Below are 15021 nucleotides of genomic sequence, written 5' to 3' on the forward strand. Positions count from 1 at the left end.
CCGCGCTCCCCGCGCCGCGCCGGGCTGCCGGGGCCGCGCCGCGCCGGGCCATGGACCACCACCTGCGGCGGCTGAAGCAGGAGCTGGTAAGGGGGCGGTGGGCGGGGGGGGGTGTCCCCGAGCCCCCACCCGGGGCCGGTGCCGCGGTGGCGGTGGCTGCGCGGGGGGGGGGGGAAACAGCCCCGGGGATGGGGGGGGGCTCCGCCGCGGGACGGCAGGTCCCGGCCGCATCCAGCCCTCGCCCCGCCGGGCAAGTGCGGGGTCCCCCCCGCCGCTGCTCCCCCCCGCACGGTCGCGGGTTGGGCGGTGGGTCTGAGCCTCCCGCCTGGTCCCTTGGGCTGCGGGAGAGAAATAACACCGCGGGGGGTGTCCCGGGGGGTGCGGGGGCTCTGGAGAAAAGATGCCGGCATAGATCGGAAATCAAAGCAGCGTTGACAAATCTCTGATACGGATAAGTTTAGGGGAATCGAAATGATGTAAAGGGAGCGGGCGCTTGCCCCCGCCAACCGCCCCCCCCCCGCGAATACTTCTTCAATAGGAACCCCTTTGTCATAAATCAACACTGCTTTCTCCCTCCTCCCGCCCCGGCTCAGGCGGTAACCTCTCTCGCTGAACTTGCTGGGGCTTGTCCACCAGCCGGGAGGTGTTGCTGGTGCGACTGGGGCTGGCCCGGGTTGGGTTGGTCGGAAGAACCGACTCTTCCCAAAAGCGGGTCCCGGTGCTCGGTGGGTCTGGCCGGGAGCAGCAGTCGTGGAGAAAAATAGATGATGAGAACAAAAGGGGAAGAGGAGGCAGAGCAAAATCGGGGGGGGGTGTGGGTGGGTGAAGTTTCTGAGCGCACAAAAGCTTCCCGGTTTCGGACTCAATGGGATGCTGATTGCAGCTGGTGTTTGTGCTAACCGGAGTTGTACAAAATGGGCTTGTACACAGCACTGCCATCCTGGCGGTGTTACGGGGAGCGTTTGGAGTGTGAGCAACACCGTTTGAGTCGGTAGAGACACGCCAAGTCCCAGCTGAGCCCAGGGCAGATCAGGGACTCACCGTTGCGCCGGGGTCCCGCAGATGGGACGTGGCTGGTGACACCCGGGCTCGGGCAGCAGCGCTTTGCTCGGCATAAATGTGGCAGCAAACAGTGACATTTAACCTGCCAGCGTTACCAGTGCTTCCCGAGCAAACAGCGGAGCTGGAAGACAAACTAAAACAAAGGAAAACGAGAGTCGCTGGTGCTCTCTGCGCTGGGTGCGATGGATGAAATCAAACCGTAAACCAGGGCACGTACACTATCATCTGGAAGATCTTTAACATCTGAATATGTCGGAAGGTGAGATGGGTAAAAAGAGTAACTGTCAAAAGCATGCTTAGAGTAAGGTTCCTAAATCTGTATTTTGTCTTCTAAACAAATGAGTTTCATTATCTGAGCGGTATTTTTTCATAGAAGCCTAAACACTGTGCCTTTACTTGTGAGTCTAAAACATGCCCGTACTGCGGTGCACAACGTAACTCCTGAAGAATTAGAATATATTCGAAAGAAAAGCAGGTCCCTCACACTTCATGTGAAAACCAAAAAATACTTAAAATGAGAAAATTCTGGTTTTGTTCATACCCTTGCTATAATGCAGTAATAGATTTCTTTGAATTGCAGAAATGTGACAATTTTTATTACATTAATAAAGACCTTAGCCTGCCAAAGCTTTATGTATATGCTTGGCTTAAAGAATTGGGAAGGGGCAGTTGTCCCCTTCAGCGGGACTACTCCTGACTTAACGAGAGTAGCCTGAGCTCTTCATACATTTGGGTTTCACTAGTCACATTCTTTCCTCCTCCCACCCCCCAATTTTTGTTACTCAGACTTGAAAATTTCCTTTAACACCAAATTCTCTGGGTATCAGAGTGCAGCCCCGGGGCTGCCGTGCCAGGACAGCCTGTGGGGTGGGACAGCGGGAGAGACCCCCTGCCCTACAGCGCCGTGGGAAACAATCCCTTCCATCAGCAACTTCAGTGAGCTGCAGATCACACTTAGTGGAGGTAGGAGGACTGTATTAATTAAAACAACCATAAATGATATCCTGAGCAGTAACAGCTTTAAAAAATTAATACTGTCAAGATAGCCTGGAATTAAAATAGATTAATGTTTCTTTAAAGACAGCAAGCGGCGCGTTAGACAGCTGGGACCATCTGCGCTGAATGGGGAGTGGGAACTGAACCTCTTGACCCTGCTGCTTCCCCACTTTCCTCACTGCCAGGCAGGTCCTGCCTCCAGACTCTAAATGCACCAGAACCGAGACTCATGCGGGAGGAATGGTGGGAAGGACTTGGCCAGATGGAGACAATGAGCCACCCTGTGTGCGGCTAAACGGGAGCCCGGTTCCAGGGCATCGTTGGGAATTCAGAAACACAGCGGATTCCCTGATGTGGGAGCAGCAGCTCTATCGGGTGGGGGGCACTGCTGAGCGGCAGGGAAGTTGTACAAAAACACCCTATTTGAGGAGCCAGGTTTGCTGAGGCTGGTCCCTGTGACACGTGAAAGAGGCTGTTCAATTAGCAGAGGTTTAGTTTGTCTCCGCGTAACCTACTACAGCCTTTGGCTGGTTCTGAGGAGGGGGTTTGCTCAAAGAAGAGCGGATGTTGGCACAGCTCCCGGTTCCCAAGGAAAGGTTATCTTCAAGTGCAACTCTATCCCCAGCCAGTGTGGGATTCGAGGATTCCAGCTCTGATTTTTCTTTCTCCTGCTTTATGTACTAAATACATGTTTAAATACCCATGTGTTTGGTTTGGGCTGTTCCCAGGCGTTTCAGCATCCAGCCCGGGCTCTGGGATCACACCGTGCTCTGCCAGAGCGGGCACAGATGAGCGGGGTCCAGGCGTGCTTACACCGCTCTCCTTCCCGCTGGGAAAGCTCTGCCAGGGCTCCCAAGAATGAACCTGACCCGTTTCAGTCAATGAGAGCTCTCCTATTCCCATCGCATGTTTTCCATTGTAAGCTGATAGTTTCTGGCATGTGTGGTGTCCCTTTGATTGGAATTCATTCAGAAGCTTCCACGAGCGAGTGCTTCGCAGCCGGGAGAGCCTCAGCTGACGCAGCCGTTCCTCCCCGCTGGCTGCGGGATCGGGGCAGCTCTCGGTCCGATCGATTGCCGAGGCCGGGGTCCCCGTCCCGGTGCTGGCACCAGCCCCTGGAGCCACTCTGGACAAGCCGTGCCAGCTCTCTGCACCTCAGTCTCTGTATGTAGAAGATACAGAAGACCTTGTTCACCTCCTCCGGAAAGCCCCTGGAGGTTTATGGGCACGGTGTGGTTTGCGAGAACGTGCAGTGCTGGGTTGTAGGTCTGGTGTTGGAGTAAGTTGTGCTTTTCCACCCCTTCTGTCATCTGTCCCTTGTACGGCAGCCGTGAAATGTGCCACAGAGCTTGCGAATCTTCCACTAATGCAATTAATCCTGATACTAAAAGTCCTCTTGGCTTTATCACCTGGATTCAGAGTCTGCAAACATCATTCCAAGGCACAGAAATATGATGTCTGCTTTCCGAGTTACAGAATGTTATCGCAGCTGAAAGATCAGATTTAACAAGAATTGTCTTGCTCGGGGATTAGCAGAGAGGAATTTCATTTCCGTGTCCCATGCCGCAGATGGCATTACCTCCGCAAACTTTCTGACACGGGGATTGTTTGCATTTATACATAGCAACATCAGCACACATGCCATGGGGCTGGGGTTTCTTCTACAGTAAGAATAAATCACTCACTATCTCGCCAGGGACTGGTGAGTTCATGGGGCAGATTTATCTTGCGCTTGGGGTTTGTATGGCTGTAACAGGCGAGGGGTCACACGCGAGTTAGCTGTAGTTGTAACTTCACTTTGCATGTTTTGGTCTTTCTTGAGGAATCCAGGATATTTCTGGGTTTTTGTTGCCTTTTTTCTAGGAGGAAAAGTATTAAAGTAGGTATTTAAAACAAACTCCACCGCTCCGACGGGAACTTTCGAATGTTCTCCCTGCACATTCATCATAAATGCATCACATTATTGAGTCTGATAGAGTCTTCCTTCTTACATTAATTCATGTCCTGGTAGACAATGTTTCTTGCTATGAATATCTTTCAGGAATAGAACATTTGGTCTGAGTGAAAAATACAGCCAATTATTTTTACTCTTTATCTCACACTGGGTGCTATTCTGGTGCCCGTGTCGTGCTCCAGGAGGAGGCTGCTGTGTTTGCACCACTGCTGTGTCTGGAGGGGCAGCTCTTGTGGTTTGCAGCAGAGTAAGGCACGAGTGACAGACCTCAGGGGCCAACATCACTGCTCACTCCACCATGTGGAAACGTAGCTCCATTCGTGTCTCTGGCCATAAAATGGTCCCTTTAAGGGTGGCTTTACCCTTCGCAGCTGGAGGTGGCGTTAGAAACTTGGGTGGTTATCACAGAATCTCATTCCTTGGTGGTGCCTTAAGGGAAGGTGCAAAGAAGTAACTTGACAGTGGACGTCCTGTCACATGTAACCTGGGGAGAGAAAAAGCAGTCACGGGCTTTGTTCGCTTGTTTATTCCCAGAGAAGACTCCTAAAGGTGATAGTGATTTTTTTAAGGCTCCCAGCTGCATGTATTCAGGAGCATTGAAAACCAGACCGCCAAGTGGGGCAGACCCCTGGGCTATAAGCCGACACTTTCAACCATCACCTTCAATGGTCACTCTGTACATTGAGTCTTGTGCTCTCTCTTATCCCTGGGTTGTGAGTAAAAGTCTGAAAGTTGAAGTTCTTTTGGGTCCATTTATTTCCTGGTTGCAGAGAATGGATTTTCTAATTTGCCTTTAAACGTAGCAACTGTGGTTGGGAAGCACAGAACAATATCACTGCAATGGACAGGAAGGCAATTGAGTGAGGAAGAGAGTTAATTGAGTGATGTGAACCATGTCTTTTGTGGTTAACAGCTGTTTAGGATCTATTTAAACTATTGGGGAAAAAAAATCTTTGGTAAAGTCTCAGCATCCTTCCTCTCTTGAATAAATTGTGAGCTCACCATTAACATCCTCATTTACGCCTAAAATACTCTGGAAAGACAGGAGGTAACAGAGAGACTTGAAATTCCTGGGATGAAATGCAAAGACAAGAAGAAGATTGCAGGCCCGTGGCGTCCATCAAGGGAAGGGGAAGAAAGGTGCAACGTGAGGCTGGGAAGCAGCTCCGAGCCCTGCAGTGTGCTCCCCAGAGTTATGCCCAGCCACAGTCGCAGCCTTGCTGCAGATTAATCTAGTTAGTGACCCAAAGGAAAACACAGACACAATATGATCAGCTCAGCAGTTCTAAAATAATTTCGGTCTCTATTATGTCATCCCCTTTAAATACCGATTGTTTGTTGCCGGTTCTGTTGCCTATCAGCACTATTATTAAGAACTGCTATTTGCCGTTTGCTCTTTCCTGTCCTCCCAGCAATAACTTCCTCTCTTTGCGTTTCTTCTGCCTCAGAGCTGGACATCTGTCTTCCTCCTCAGCGCCACAAACACGCTCAGAGCTCTTCTCTCTAATTCCCTCTGCTGGGCTGAAAGCTGGGGTGCGTTGGATGGGTTTTCCCAAAGCTGCTGCTGTCCCAGGCAGGCCAGATGCACGGATGGGCTGGGAATGCCCACAGCCGGGGCTCCAGGGCATCCATGGGAACTGGCTTCTGAGGACTCAGCACGTGTAGATGCTAATAGGAAAACATCAGTTCTCGAAGCAGGTTAAAAAAGTTACTTATTTACCTGTGAAGTGGGAAGCGAGAAGTGAGATCTCCCTTATTTGTAGTCTGAGGAATTTGGGTTTGAATTTGGTAAAATGCCAGTAACTGCTGGAGGATGTTCCTTGGGGCGAGTTGTGCTCCTGCTGCGTTAATCAGCGGTGGGAGATCATTGATCTATAAACTGTGTAAACCAATTGTGGTTGTAGTTCTGGGAATAAGTATTTTGAGGAAGTCATTAAACAGGCATGGCTTACAAAGCGACTGATACCTTTGCTTCTCAGAATGGTAGATTTCCAGTGTAAAAAACCCCTATATTTGAACTCTGCGGTTTTGCAAGGTGCTCGCTGTTTGTTTGGTTGTTTTTTTTTTCCCCTGACACTGAATATTCCTTGATGATCATCAGGGCTTGGAAAGCTTTTGAATTTTGTTCGGTTTTGACCTCGGTTTTCAGTGTTTGGTTTTGGGGTGGCTGTAGTCGAAGCAAGCTTTGCTTCCGAGAAGGATTTAGCCGGAGCTGCCCTGCTGGTGCCGTCGCAGGAGGAGTGATCGGGAGGTAACACTTCACTGCTGGGGGACAGGCATCCGACGTCGCACCCCGAGTCCCAGCCGCCGAAGTCGAACACGCGCATCTCGACTCTGCCTGGCCCTGCACGTACTTGTCTGGCTATAAAAGGCATCTGTGTTGGCTTGTTCAGAATTAGACTAAAACTTTCTCATGCCAGTTTTTAGGGACTGCAAAAGTTTCAGGAATAATAACGAGATGCAGTTTGAGGCATCTGATTTTTAGCTCTTTTGTAAATTTGAACATCTGCAAGTTGTCATAGTTCTAATTTGGCTTTTCTGGGAAGCAGAAGTGCCAAACACCCGCTTGTATTGAAGCACAGAGTGTCCCAAATCAGACACCCGGAGCCCCTTGAAGTGCACCTTGGGCAGAGACCAGCAGGTACGGGAAGGGAGGATGCTGACGAGCGAGCTCTGTGCTCAACGCGAAGTTCTGCAGCGAGTGCTGTTTCCCCTGTGCTCTGCTCTGCAGCACGGCCGAGCGCGGGGCCGATTCAACGTCAGGTTTGGGATTTACAGCGCTCAAACACACACGTTTCAGAGCATCCGATGGCCCGTGGTGCCCAGCTTACATAATGTCACTTGTGCAACCCCAGCGACACAGTCAGGATCTCTCCGTGCCAGATTCAGGCTCTCTGGGGTTTTGTGTCACATTCACGCTCTGTTTGGAATTGCACTTTAGTTCGTCACAAATTCCAGTTCCTTCTAGGTGAAGTGTGTGACCACAGAGGCAGCGAGGCTACGAGGGGCATCCCTTCAGCCTGGAGTTCCCGTCACCTCGCAGTCAGAGCATCTCTTTGACTCCAGCCCAATCTGTGGATTATTCCCAGAGCCTTTTTTCCCTCCAGCAGCCCAGATAGTTCAATCTTGAACCCTTGCCAGGGTGGTGGTCTCTCTTCTGGGGGAAATTGTTCCTTTTCTGGAGAGTCTCGGAGAAGCCAGTGTGAGCTTGGGAGAACTGAGATCTTCTTGGCAAAGAGCAGGGTTACACACTGGGGAAGAAACTTTTTTTTTTTTTCTCTCGAGGGTGAGTACTCTTAATTACCACAGGGTAATTACTAGTGGATGAAATCCAAGCCCCTGCGGGCTGTTTGGTCACCAAGCAGTGACTTCACTTTGGGCTGGGTTTCGCTCCTCCTTCAGTTCTGTAGAAGACTGAACAGATACCGTGAGGAGCAGAAGATAAAGCAGAGGGGGTTGGTTGCTTTGGGTCTTAAGTTGCACGACCCAAGGTTTTAGCGCTGTTTTAAGCGGAGTTAAAAGCCTCAGGATCTTTAAAACTCTTGTTGATGGTGGGATTTGCTTATCCAGAGGGACACCGAGGCTGAGCACAGAGGGCAGGATTCATCCCACCCCAAGGCAGGTTGGTGAAACCAGGCAGAGGAGTCACGTCCCCAAAGTGCCCGTCTCAGCCCAGCCCTCGGCGCCGGCAGCGTTGGGCATCGGGAGAAGCATCCAAACCTCGGAGTCATTGATGGGAAAGCGTCTCCAGAGGATAACATCTCCACTGCTTCTCCAGTGGCTCAGGCTCCCCAGGCTGGTGCTGGCCCCAAATTTGAAAGAACGAGCTCGTTTGTTGAGAAGGAGAAGTGCTGGAGCCTGAGCTTTCGAGGCTCGGGTCTTGTCGGGGGGAGACGGGATCTGCCTGTGGGAAACGACCACACTGACAATAAACGCTGCCCATGAAATTTTAATGCTTAATAGAGCCCGGCTGGCGGAGGCACGCCTTGTAACGATACCCCCCATCATGGGGGAGTTAATTGAATCAATGAGGTGAAGAACGGAGCCGCCCAGCATATGCCCAGGGCTCGATCAGCCCGGTGGTTACCGCAGGACCCTCGTCACTCGCTGTGCCGTGATTACACGCTGCGCCGGCCAGGGGATTTGGTGGGAAGTGGCCAATGAGGGGCCAGGCTGGCTCCAAATCCAGCTTTTTCAAAGCCCCAGATAAAACAGACTTCCATTAATAAGGCAAGAAAGGTTAGGACGAGAAGCATTACAGCAAATCTGGAGAGGTAAGGTGATAGTTTCGTCTGAGGCTGGTAGAGCATATGGCCCCAGCTTTTGCACGGGAAACCCAAGAGCTGGACTCGTCTGTAAGTGGGGCGTTATTTGCATGTCTGCAGGAGGAGAGGTTTGTTTGCTGATGTTAAAAAATTAGATAGCTGGAGGCACTTGATAGTGTGATCAGGAAGCTAAACAGATTTTCTGTGTCTTCGTGGCTTGTGTGCTGATTCCGGGTGATAAATAAGTTTCTTGGGAGTGAAGCTCTGAAAAAATCATGGTGACCTGGCGGCTGGTTTTGGGTTCTGGGTTTTTGAAATGGAGATCCGTGGTCAGGAACTGTTGAGGAGCTTTCCATTAGAGCTGGATTGTTACAAAGGATCCAATTTTTTGATGACGGCTCTTTCTCACTGCTCAGATCCATGTACAGAAATGGAAATGGAGCAAGTGATTGAACTGGCTTAGTTAAAACGGAGAGGTAAAAGAGTAAAGGCTGGTGATGTAAAGCTGAACATCAGATGCCTCTGTCCTTTTTCACCCTAAGCTCGAGATCTGCTGCTGGACAAAAATTATGATGAGCCTTTTAAACTGTTTATGACAGCGTAGGCTGAAGCTTTTCCTAGACAGGGGTAATCTCTTCTGCAAACCACCTTGCATCGATGTGACATGTCTTCACCTCCAGCCCTGCCATCCCCTGCTGCTCGTCCCCTTCTCCTTCCCAAGCCCCGCTCCCCCTCCCTGCTCAAAAAAAAAAAAAAAAGTGGCAGCTGTTGGAAAGTATCACCCATTTGTTTTATGGTGCCGCTTTGGGAATATGAGCCAGAGCCTACACAGGAGAGAGAAAGCAACAGAGTGAAAGAGAAGAGGGGGAGTTTAGAAGCTCTGGAAAATAACTTGCTTATTTTAAGCCTAGTATAGGAAGTTAAATCTTTATAGCAAGGTTCAGGGATAAAGCAGAACGGCTACTAACGGTCCTGGCTTGGATTGCTAGTTTAATGTAAGTAATTTTAGAGTTTGTTGGCTGTTTTATCCAAAATTTGAAGTGCACTGAAATGTCTTTGATTGTCCTCTAGTGAGAGGCGCCTGTAATGAGGGTATTAAGATCTGAAGCCATGTTATATAGTAACGATGTGATTCTTACTGGGGTTTATTTCTAATTTACCTTAGCACTTTACCTAAAGAAGCAAGGATTTCCATGAAAGACCCTTCTGTTCATTATTCTGACTCCTGATTTCAGTGAGTTCCAGGGCACAAAAGACACAAAAGCAGAAGAATATGCTGAAACTGGCAGCAGCCAAAGCCATTCATAGTTCTACGCCTTGGGCTTCTGCCAAGCAATTAATGGAAACTCAAACTATTTATTTTTGTTGTCAGGTGAAAAAATCCACTCCTTGTCAGCTTCTTTTATTCCTAGAGGGAAACTCCTAGGAAAAATCGAGGGAATACCTAATTGCTGTTCCATGAAATGGCTGTATTGCAGGTCGGGTGCATCTAAGATGCAGTCGGTAGGAAGAGGCGATGTTTGAGGGAGCTGCTCGGCCCAGCGCTCCTGCCCTTGGGTCACGATTTTCCTGCTCTCTCCTGGGGGGACTCACTGACTCCATGTCTGCTTCCTTCCCTCGGCAGCTCTCCATGAAGGAGGTGGGCGACGGGCTGCACGAGCAGATGAACTGCATGATGGGGGCCCTGCAGGAGCTGAAACTGCTCCAGGTCCAGACGGCTTTGGAGCAGTTGGACATCTCGGGGAGCCGAGGCACCGTGGCTGGAGCCGAGCAGCACCAGTGCTGCCGAAGCAGCCGGGATGTGCCCCAGGCCCGGCGGGAGGCAGCGGTGGAGGAGCACAGCCCCACGTCCCTTGTGTGTGCCGTGCCACGGCCGGTGGGTTTGTCCCATCCCGCTGGGCTCCCAGAGGGCAGCCACCTTAGAGACGCCCCCTCCTCCTTCAGGAGCCTCTGCGGTGAGGATGTTTGTCACCCAAAAGGACATTCCTCCGTATCGAGCAGAGCAGAGCACGTCCGCCCACGGACATTCGAGCCCAGTAGCCAGGGCACAGCAGGGGGGTGGCTGGCATGCCGGGAGTGTCCAGGATGTGACGATGGCCATGACTGGACATCCTCCCTGATGTCCCAGAGCAGGAATCGGCAGCCCCTGGTCTTGGGGGATAACATCTTCGCAGACTTGGTTGGGAACTGGTTGGATCTGCCAGAGCTGGATAAGAAGGGGGAGAAGAGCGAGGAGTCTCTGTCCATGAGCAGGTCCCAGGAGCTCTGCAGGAAGTTCTCCCTCACAGCCAACATCTTCAAGAAGTTCCTGAGGAGCGTTCGGCCAGACCGAGACAGGCTTCTCAAGGAGAAACCTTGCTGGCTTCCTCCTGAAGACAAACAGCCCGAAATTTCTAAGAGACCCAAAAAAATGAACAAACTCAAGGGGACATTTTACTTCCCACTTCATGGGAACATCCAAAACCATCACAGCAAAGCGGAGAGGTGCCCAAAGGCAGAGAGCAATAGTGAAAAGCCCAAAATGGGCATCAAGAAAGTCCATGATACCATAGACTACACCCAGTCTGGGTTTGACATCAATACAGCTGTTTGGGTCTGAGCTTGTCGGTGTTCCCTGCTGTGTCACTTGTTTCACTCTGGGGAGGAGCTGGAGGCCGTACACATCTTTTCAGGACACCCCTGAGCTCTCGACACGGACTGAAATGAGAGAGAAGTCCTCTGCAAAGCGTGCTGTCTCCTGCAAGCAGCATTTTCCAGAGAACTACGGCTTCGGGGCAGTCGGAGCAGCAGCTGATGCAGCCCCATGTGGGGAGACTTTGGGGGACCAATATTTGCAAAAATAATCGTAATCTTCAGCAGCTTTAGGGTGAGTGGTGCCATGGATGACCAGCTCCTGGAGCCTGGCTTCGGATGGCCACTTCAGGCCCATTCCATTATCTCCAGTTAAAACAGCTGCAGCACAAAATTCACTGTGTGCTTGTGTGTGTGAGTGTGCAAATATATATAGTTTTTTAAAAAAAAAAAAAAATCTATTCCTGCTTGTGTGCGCTTAAAACTGGGTTATAGACCAGGCAATTCAAGCGTTGTACCCGAAGCACTTGTTATTTAAGTTGAAAGAAGTAAGTTTGAATTTGTAAGACTTGAGCAGTTGCTAAGGGGGGGGTGTCGAACCCCAGCTTTGTTGCGTTTCAGCAGTGGGGCTTCCACCTTAAACTGCGTCTCCATTGCTCTCCCAGCATCTCCTTCCCCTGCCAGTTAAACCAGTGGGACACAAGGCTCCTTTTGTGGAAGTTTGTGACCCCGGAGCCCTCGGCGGGTTTTGCTCCTCTCCCGGTGCCCTTCTCCCCACCGGCCGCTCCAGATACCGTGTCGCAAGAGTTTATTGTTGAGGTTGCACCAAGATACAAAGTTGCAACAGACATTTATTGTTGTTGTTTCCTATTGCTCTTTGTGTACAAACTTCTCTGGACAGAACCAAGTTCTTCAGTGTCCGGCTCTCCAAGAGTTACCAATAAAGTGGTGTCAGTCTTCAGTGTCCTGTGGGGCCGTCTCCGTCCTGGGGCCACCCTCGGTCCCACTTGTCTCCCACGCAGAACCTTCTGGGGTTTCACTATCAGGAAACCCTGGCCGAGCCAGCACGAAGGCTCTGCTGGTGGGGTGGGAGCCGGGAGCAGACGTGGGTTGTGTCAGCCTGTTCCCAGCTGGGACCGGGGAGGTTGGGGAGCAGCCAGGAGAGTTTCCATCCAAGGAGAGGTCATAAATCACAGCAGGGAGACGAGCTGCAGCCAGAGCTCCCTGCCAGGGACCCAGCGCTGCTCTGGAGGCACGTCCCGCTGCAGCCCATGCACATCCCCGAGAGCCTTGGCTTCAACATCCATCTTCCTCCTCCCCCAGCACAGGGAAAGGCAGAGGGAGAACCGTTTGGGGGGGAAACTGCCGCTGAGAGTGAGCCTTGAAGTCCCCGGCTCGTGGAGGGGGATGGGGCCACGCGGGTCCTGCCGTGGCCTCCTGCCCCCCGTGGGCCCTCTGCTCACTGTCCCCAGGAGTAACCGTGACCGAGGTGAGTCCCCAGCGGCTCTGAGCCCCGGTGTGAAGGCCGTGCAGAGCTGTGGATGGCACTGCAGCCCCCGTTCCCATCGGCCGGGAGTCTCCGCAGACGCTCCGAGCGCTCAGCAGGGTTGTGTTGCAAAAACCTGTTCCTCTCAATCCCAGTTTAGGAAGGGCTCGTGTGCCAGCACTAGTATTATTTTTTTTAAACATGCAATTCTATTCCTGTTGTAACGTCCCAAGGCAGAGAGGCCAGTGCAGCAGAAGCACAGAGGGAGATTTTTTTTTCCCCTTGCAAATTAAATATAGGCACAAGACAAGCCCCGTTTCTGCCCATACAAGGAGAGGAGCGGGTCAGCATCTGACAGCCACGCTCAGCACTTTTTCAGGAACCTGAGTTGCAAGCAGGCTTTTGTTTTTCCTCCTCCCAGGCTTTAGGTCCTATTGTTTCCCCCCCTTCTTCATTTCTCTGAATGCTGAAAGGCTGCTTCTGAAGCATTTTGTTTTCCTCCTCTTTTATCAGCAGTTCATCCTGTTTGTTACAGATATGCCCTGCCAGCTCCCTCCTACCTTTCCACAGGGTCAGCAAAGGGGAGAAGGAGCTTTCTCTGTGCAGTAGCACTTTCTGTAAGAGAGCAACAGCTCCGAGGGCGGTGGCACTGCCCTGTGACACCCCTACCCCGTCCCCAGGAGCGTGTCCCAGCCATACCTGCCTGGCACCGAAGGCTGAGTCCCGCAGAGAGAGGAGCACCACGCTGGATGAAGAGAGGTTCCAGGGAGCCAAGCTCTCACACCAGGGGCTTTTTAATCTTGTCACTGAGGATTGCCCTCAGCTGTGATGAGTGTGATGGTCAGCAGGCAAGGGGCCAGGCTGAGCACAGCGGGACAGGGCCAGGGCCAGGGCAACACTGCACCTGAGAGATGAAGGGGACGTTTCTGCAGGTGGTTACCTCGCCAAGGCCATGAATTATCCAGGAAACAGGATGTGTTTATGCAGGACATGGGGAGATCTGGAGCCTAAAATGCATATTGGGAAGCGAGTCCGTGGGAAAGTGGTTCTCGGGGACCTGACACCCCCTGCCAGCCCCCTCCTCCAGCCCCTGCAGAGGCTGCACAACCCAGGGCCGTATAACCCAAACCCACTTTGCCAGCACCCGTGGTCCCCTGCCAGCGCGGATCCCCCACCCCAGCGGCCGTCGCGGTGCCGCTTCCCCATGGACGGGGTCTCGTGAGGAGCTGACGGGAAGTTTCTCTTGAGAAAAAGCCGTTCTGGCCCCACACGTCACCCTGCCCACGCTGGGAGCTGCTCAGAGATCAGCTGCCGAACCCGGCCCTTTCTGTGCCTGCTGGGAGGAAGCACTATTGTTTCTGGTTTCACGTGGAAAGGGCAGTTCTTGGTCCCAGCTGCCGCCCACGTGTTCCTTTCCCACCCAAAATAACCTCTCCTGCTGCAGCCACAGCACCGCAGAGCCCTTCCCCGCTCCCACACGTGCCCCAACGGGGTCCTGGCACCCCCCGGCACCCCCCACTGCTCCCAACGCTTCTGCCGGCAAGTGCCAGCGAGGCCAGCGTTGGGCTTTGGGGACCACGAAGGACGGGCGCTGCCCCGAGGACAGAGGTGGTGGCGTTTGCTTAATTTCTTCTTTTTCCAAAGGAAGAGGTTCCTTCTGGGGCACTTTGCACAGACACCCGAGCAAGTGCCCAGCACGGCGTCAAATGCGTGTGTGTTCTCTCTGCCTCTTACGGGTATCCTCAAAGAATGGTTTGCATCAAAATAGGATTTTCCAGGGTGTTTGCATTGAGAAATTCCGTGTGATCTAGGCTTCAAACAGCCACTAGAAAATTGCAAGTAAATGTAGCCGGATCTCAAAGTTCTTAAGAGAAAAAAAATAATTAATAAATATCCTTTAAGAGGCATTCAAATAATAAAGAATATCAGCCAAGCCAGACAGCCTACCTAATTTAGTCTCCAGAGCAGGATCTGCTAATAGATCAGGGTAGGATTTGTGAATTACCATTTCGCTTCTCCAGGGACTTTTCCTGAAATTATAATGGCTTTTTCTCCTCTTTATTTCATGAAACTGCCATGAAATAGTTCCCCGTTATTAAGTATGAAACCTACCTAATTAGCACAATGACAGTCTTTAATGAGGCCCTGGCTGTGTTCTGCATCGTTGATGGGAATGGCTAATGCCAAACACAGGACAGTCATTACGGAAACACGCTCCCCCATGAACTTGCTCCGTGGAAGGAGCAAAGGCAGACGAAGCCGGGGCATCCAGATTTATTAGAAATCTCTCTTCCTGGGGTATGTTAATCCTGGCTGGGATCAAACACGGTGGAGTTAATTTGACGCCAATCACATGCAAACACCGGGGATTAATAACCCGGCACGAGGGGAGCGGCTCTTCCCCGAGCACCTGGAATTCGCGGCCGAGGGGAGGAGGTGGCTCTGTCTGTGTGGAGCGTCCCCTGCCAGAGCCCGGGGCTGGCCCGGAGGCAGGGGTGGCTCGGCCCGGGGAGGTGTTATTTGCCGCTGGGGTTTGCAGCTTTCCCGTTCTCCTGCTCAGCCCTGCAGCGCCGCGTCGGCCACCCCCGGGGGATCCGGCGCCGCTGGAAGGGGTGGGCGCTGGATCTGGCCCACTCGGCTTAATGTATAGAGGGGATTTGGCTCTTAACATTACCAGAGTGCTCTAG

The 15021-nt window shown here is 52.0% G+C and overlaps 1 protein-coding gene across 2 annotated transcripts; it reads left to right on the forward strand.

Annotated features, from left to right (window-relative positions):
- The first annotated feature begins 50 nt into the window (after positions 1-50).
- INKA2 (inka box actin regulator 2) lies at positions 51-11808 on the forward strand. 2 transcript variants are annotated; one of them, XM_074163425.1, is made up of 2 exons: positions 51-86; positions 9902-11802. In XM_074163425.1, exons 1-2 carry the CDS (start codon positions 51-53, stop codon positions 10874-10876), a joined length of 1011 nt encoding a protein of 336 aa, XP_074019526.1. In that variant the 3' UTR covers positions 10877-11802. The 2 variants fall into 2 exon arrangements, with proteins under 2 accessions (XP_074019526.1, XP_074019527.1); XM_074163426.1 differs by lacking the exon at positions 51-86 and adding an exon at positions 9208-9272 and having other exon boundaries at positions 9902-11808.
- The last annotated feature ends 3213 nt before the right edge of the window (positions 11809-15021 follow it).

This window comes from Numenius arquata, chromosome 24, assembly GCF_964106895.1.
Source record: "Numenius arquata chromosome 24, bNumArq3.hap1.1, whole genome shotgun sequence".
NCBI classification, from domain to species: domain Eukaryota; kingdom Metazoa; phylum Chordata; class Aves; order Charadriiformes; family Scolopacidae; genus Numenius; species Numenius arquata.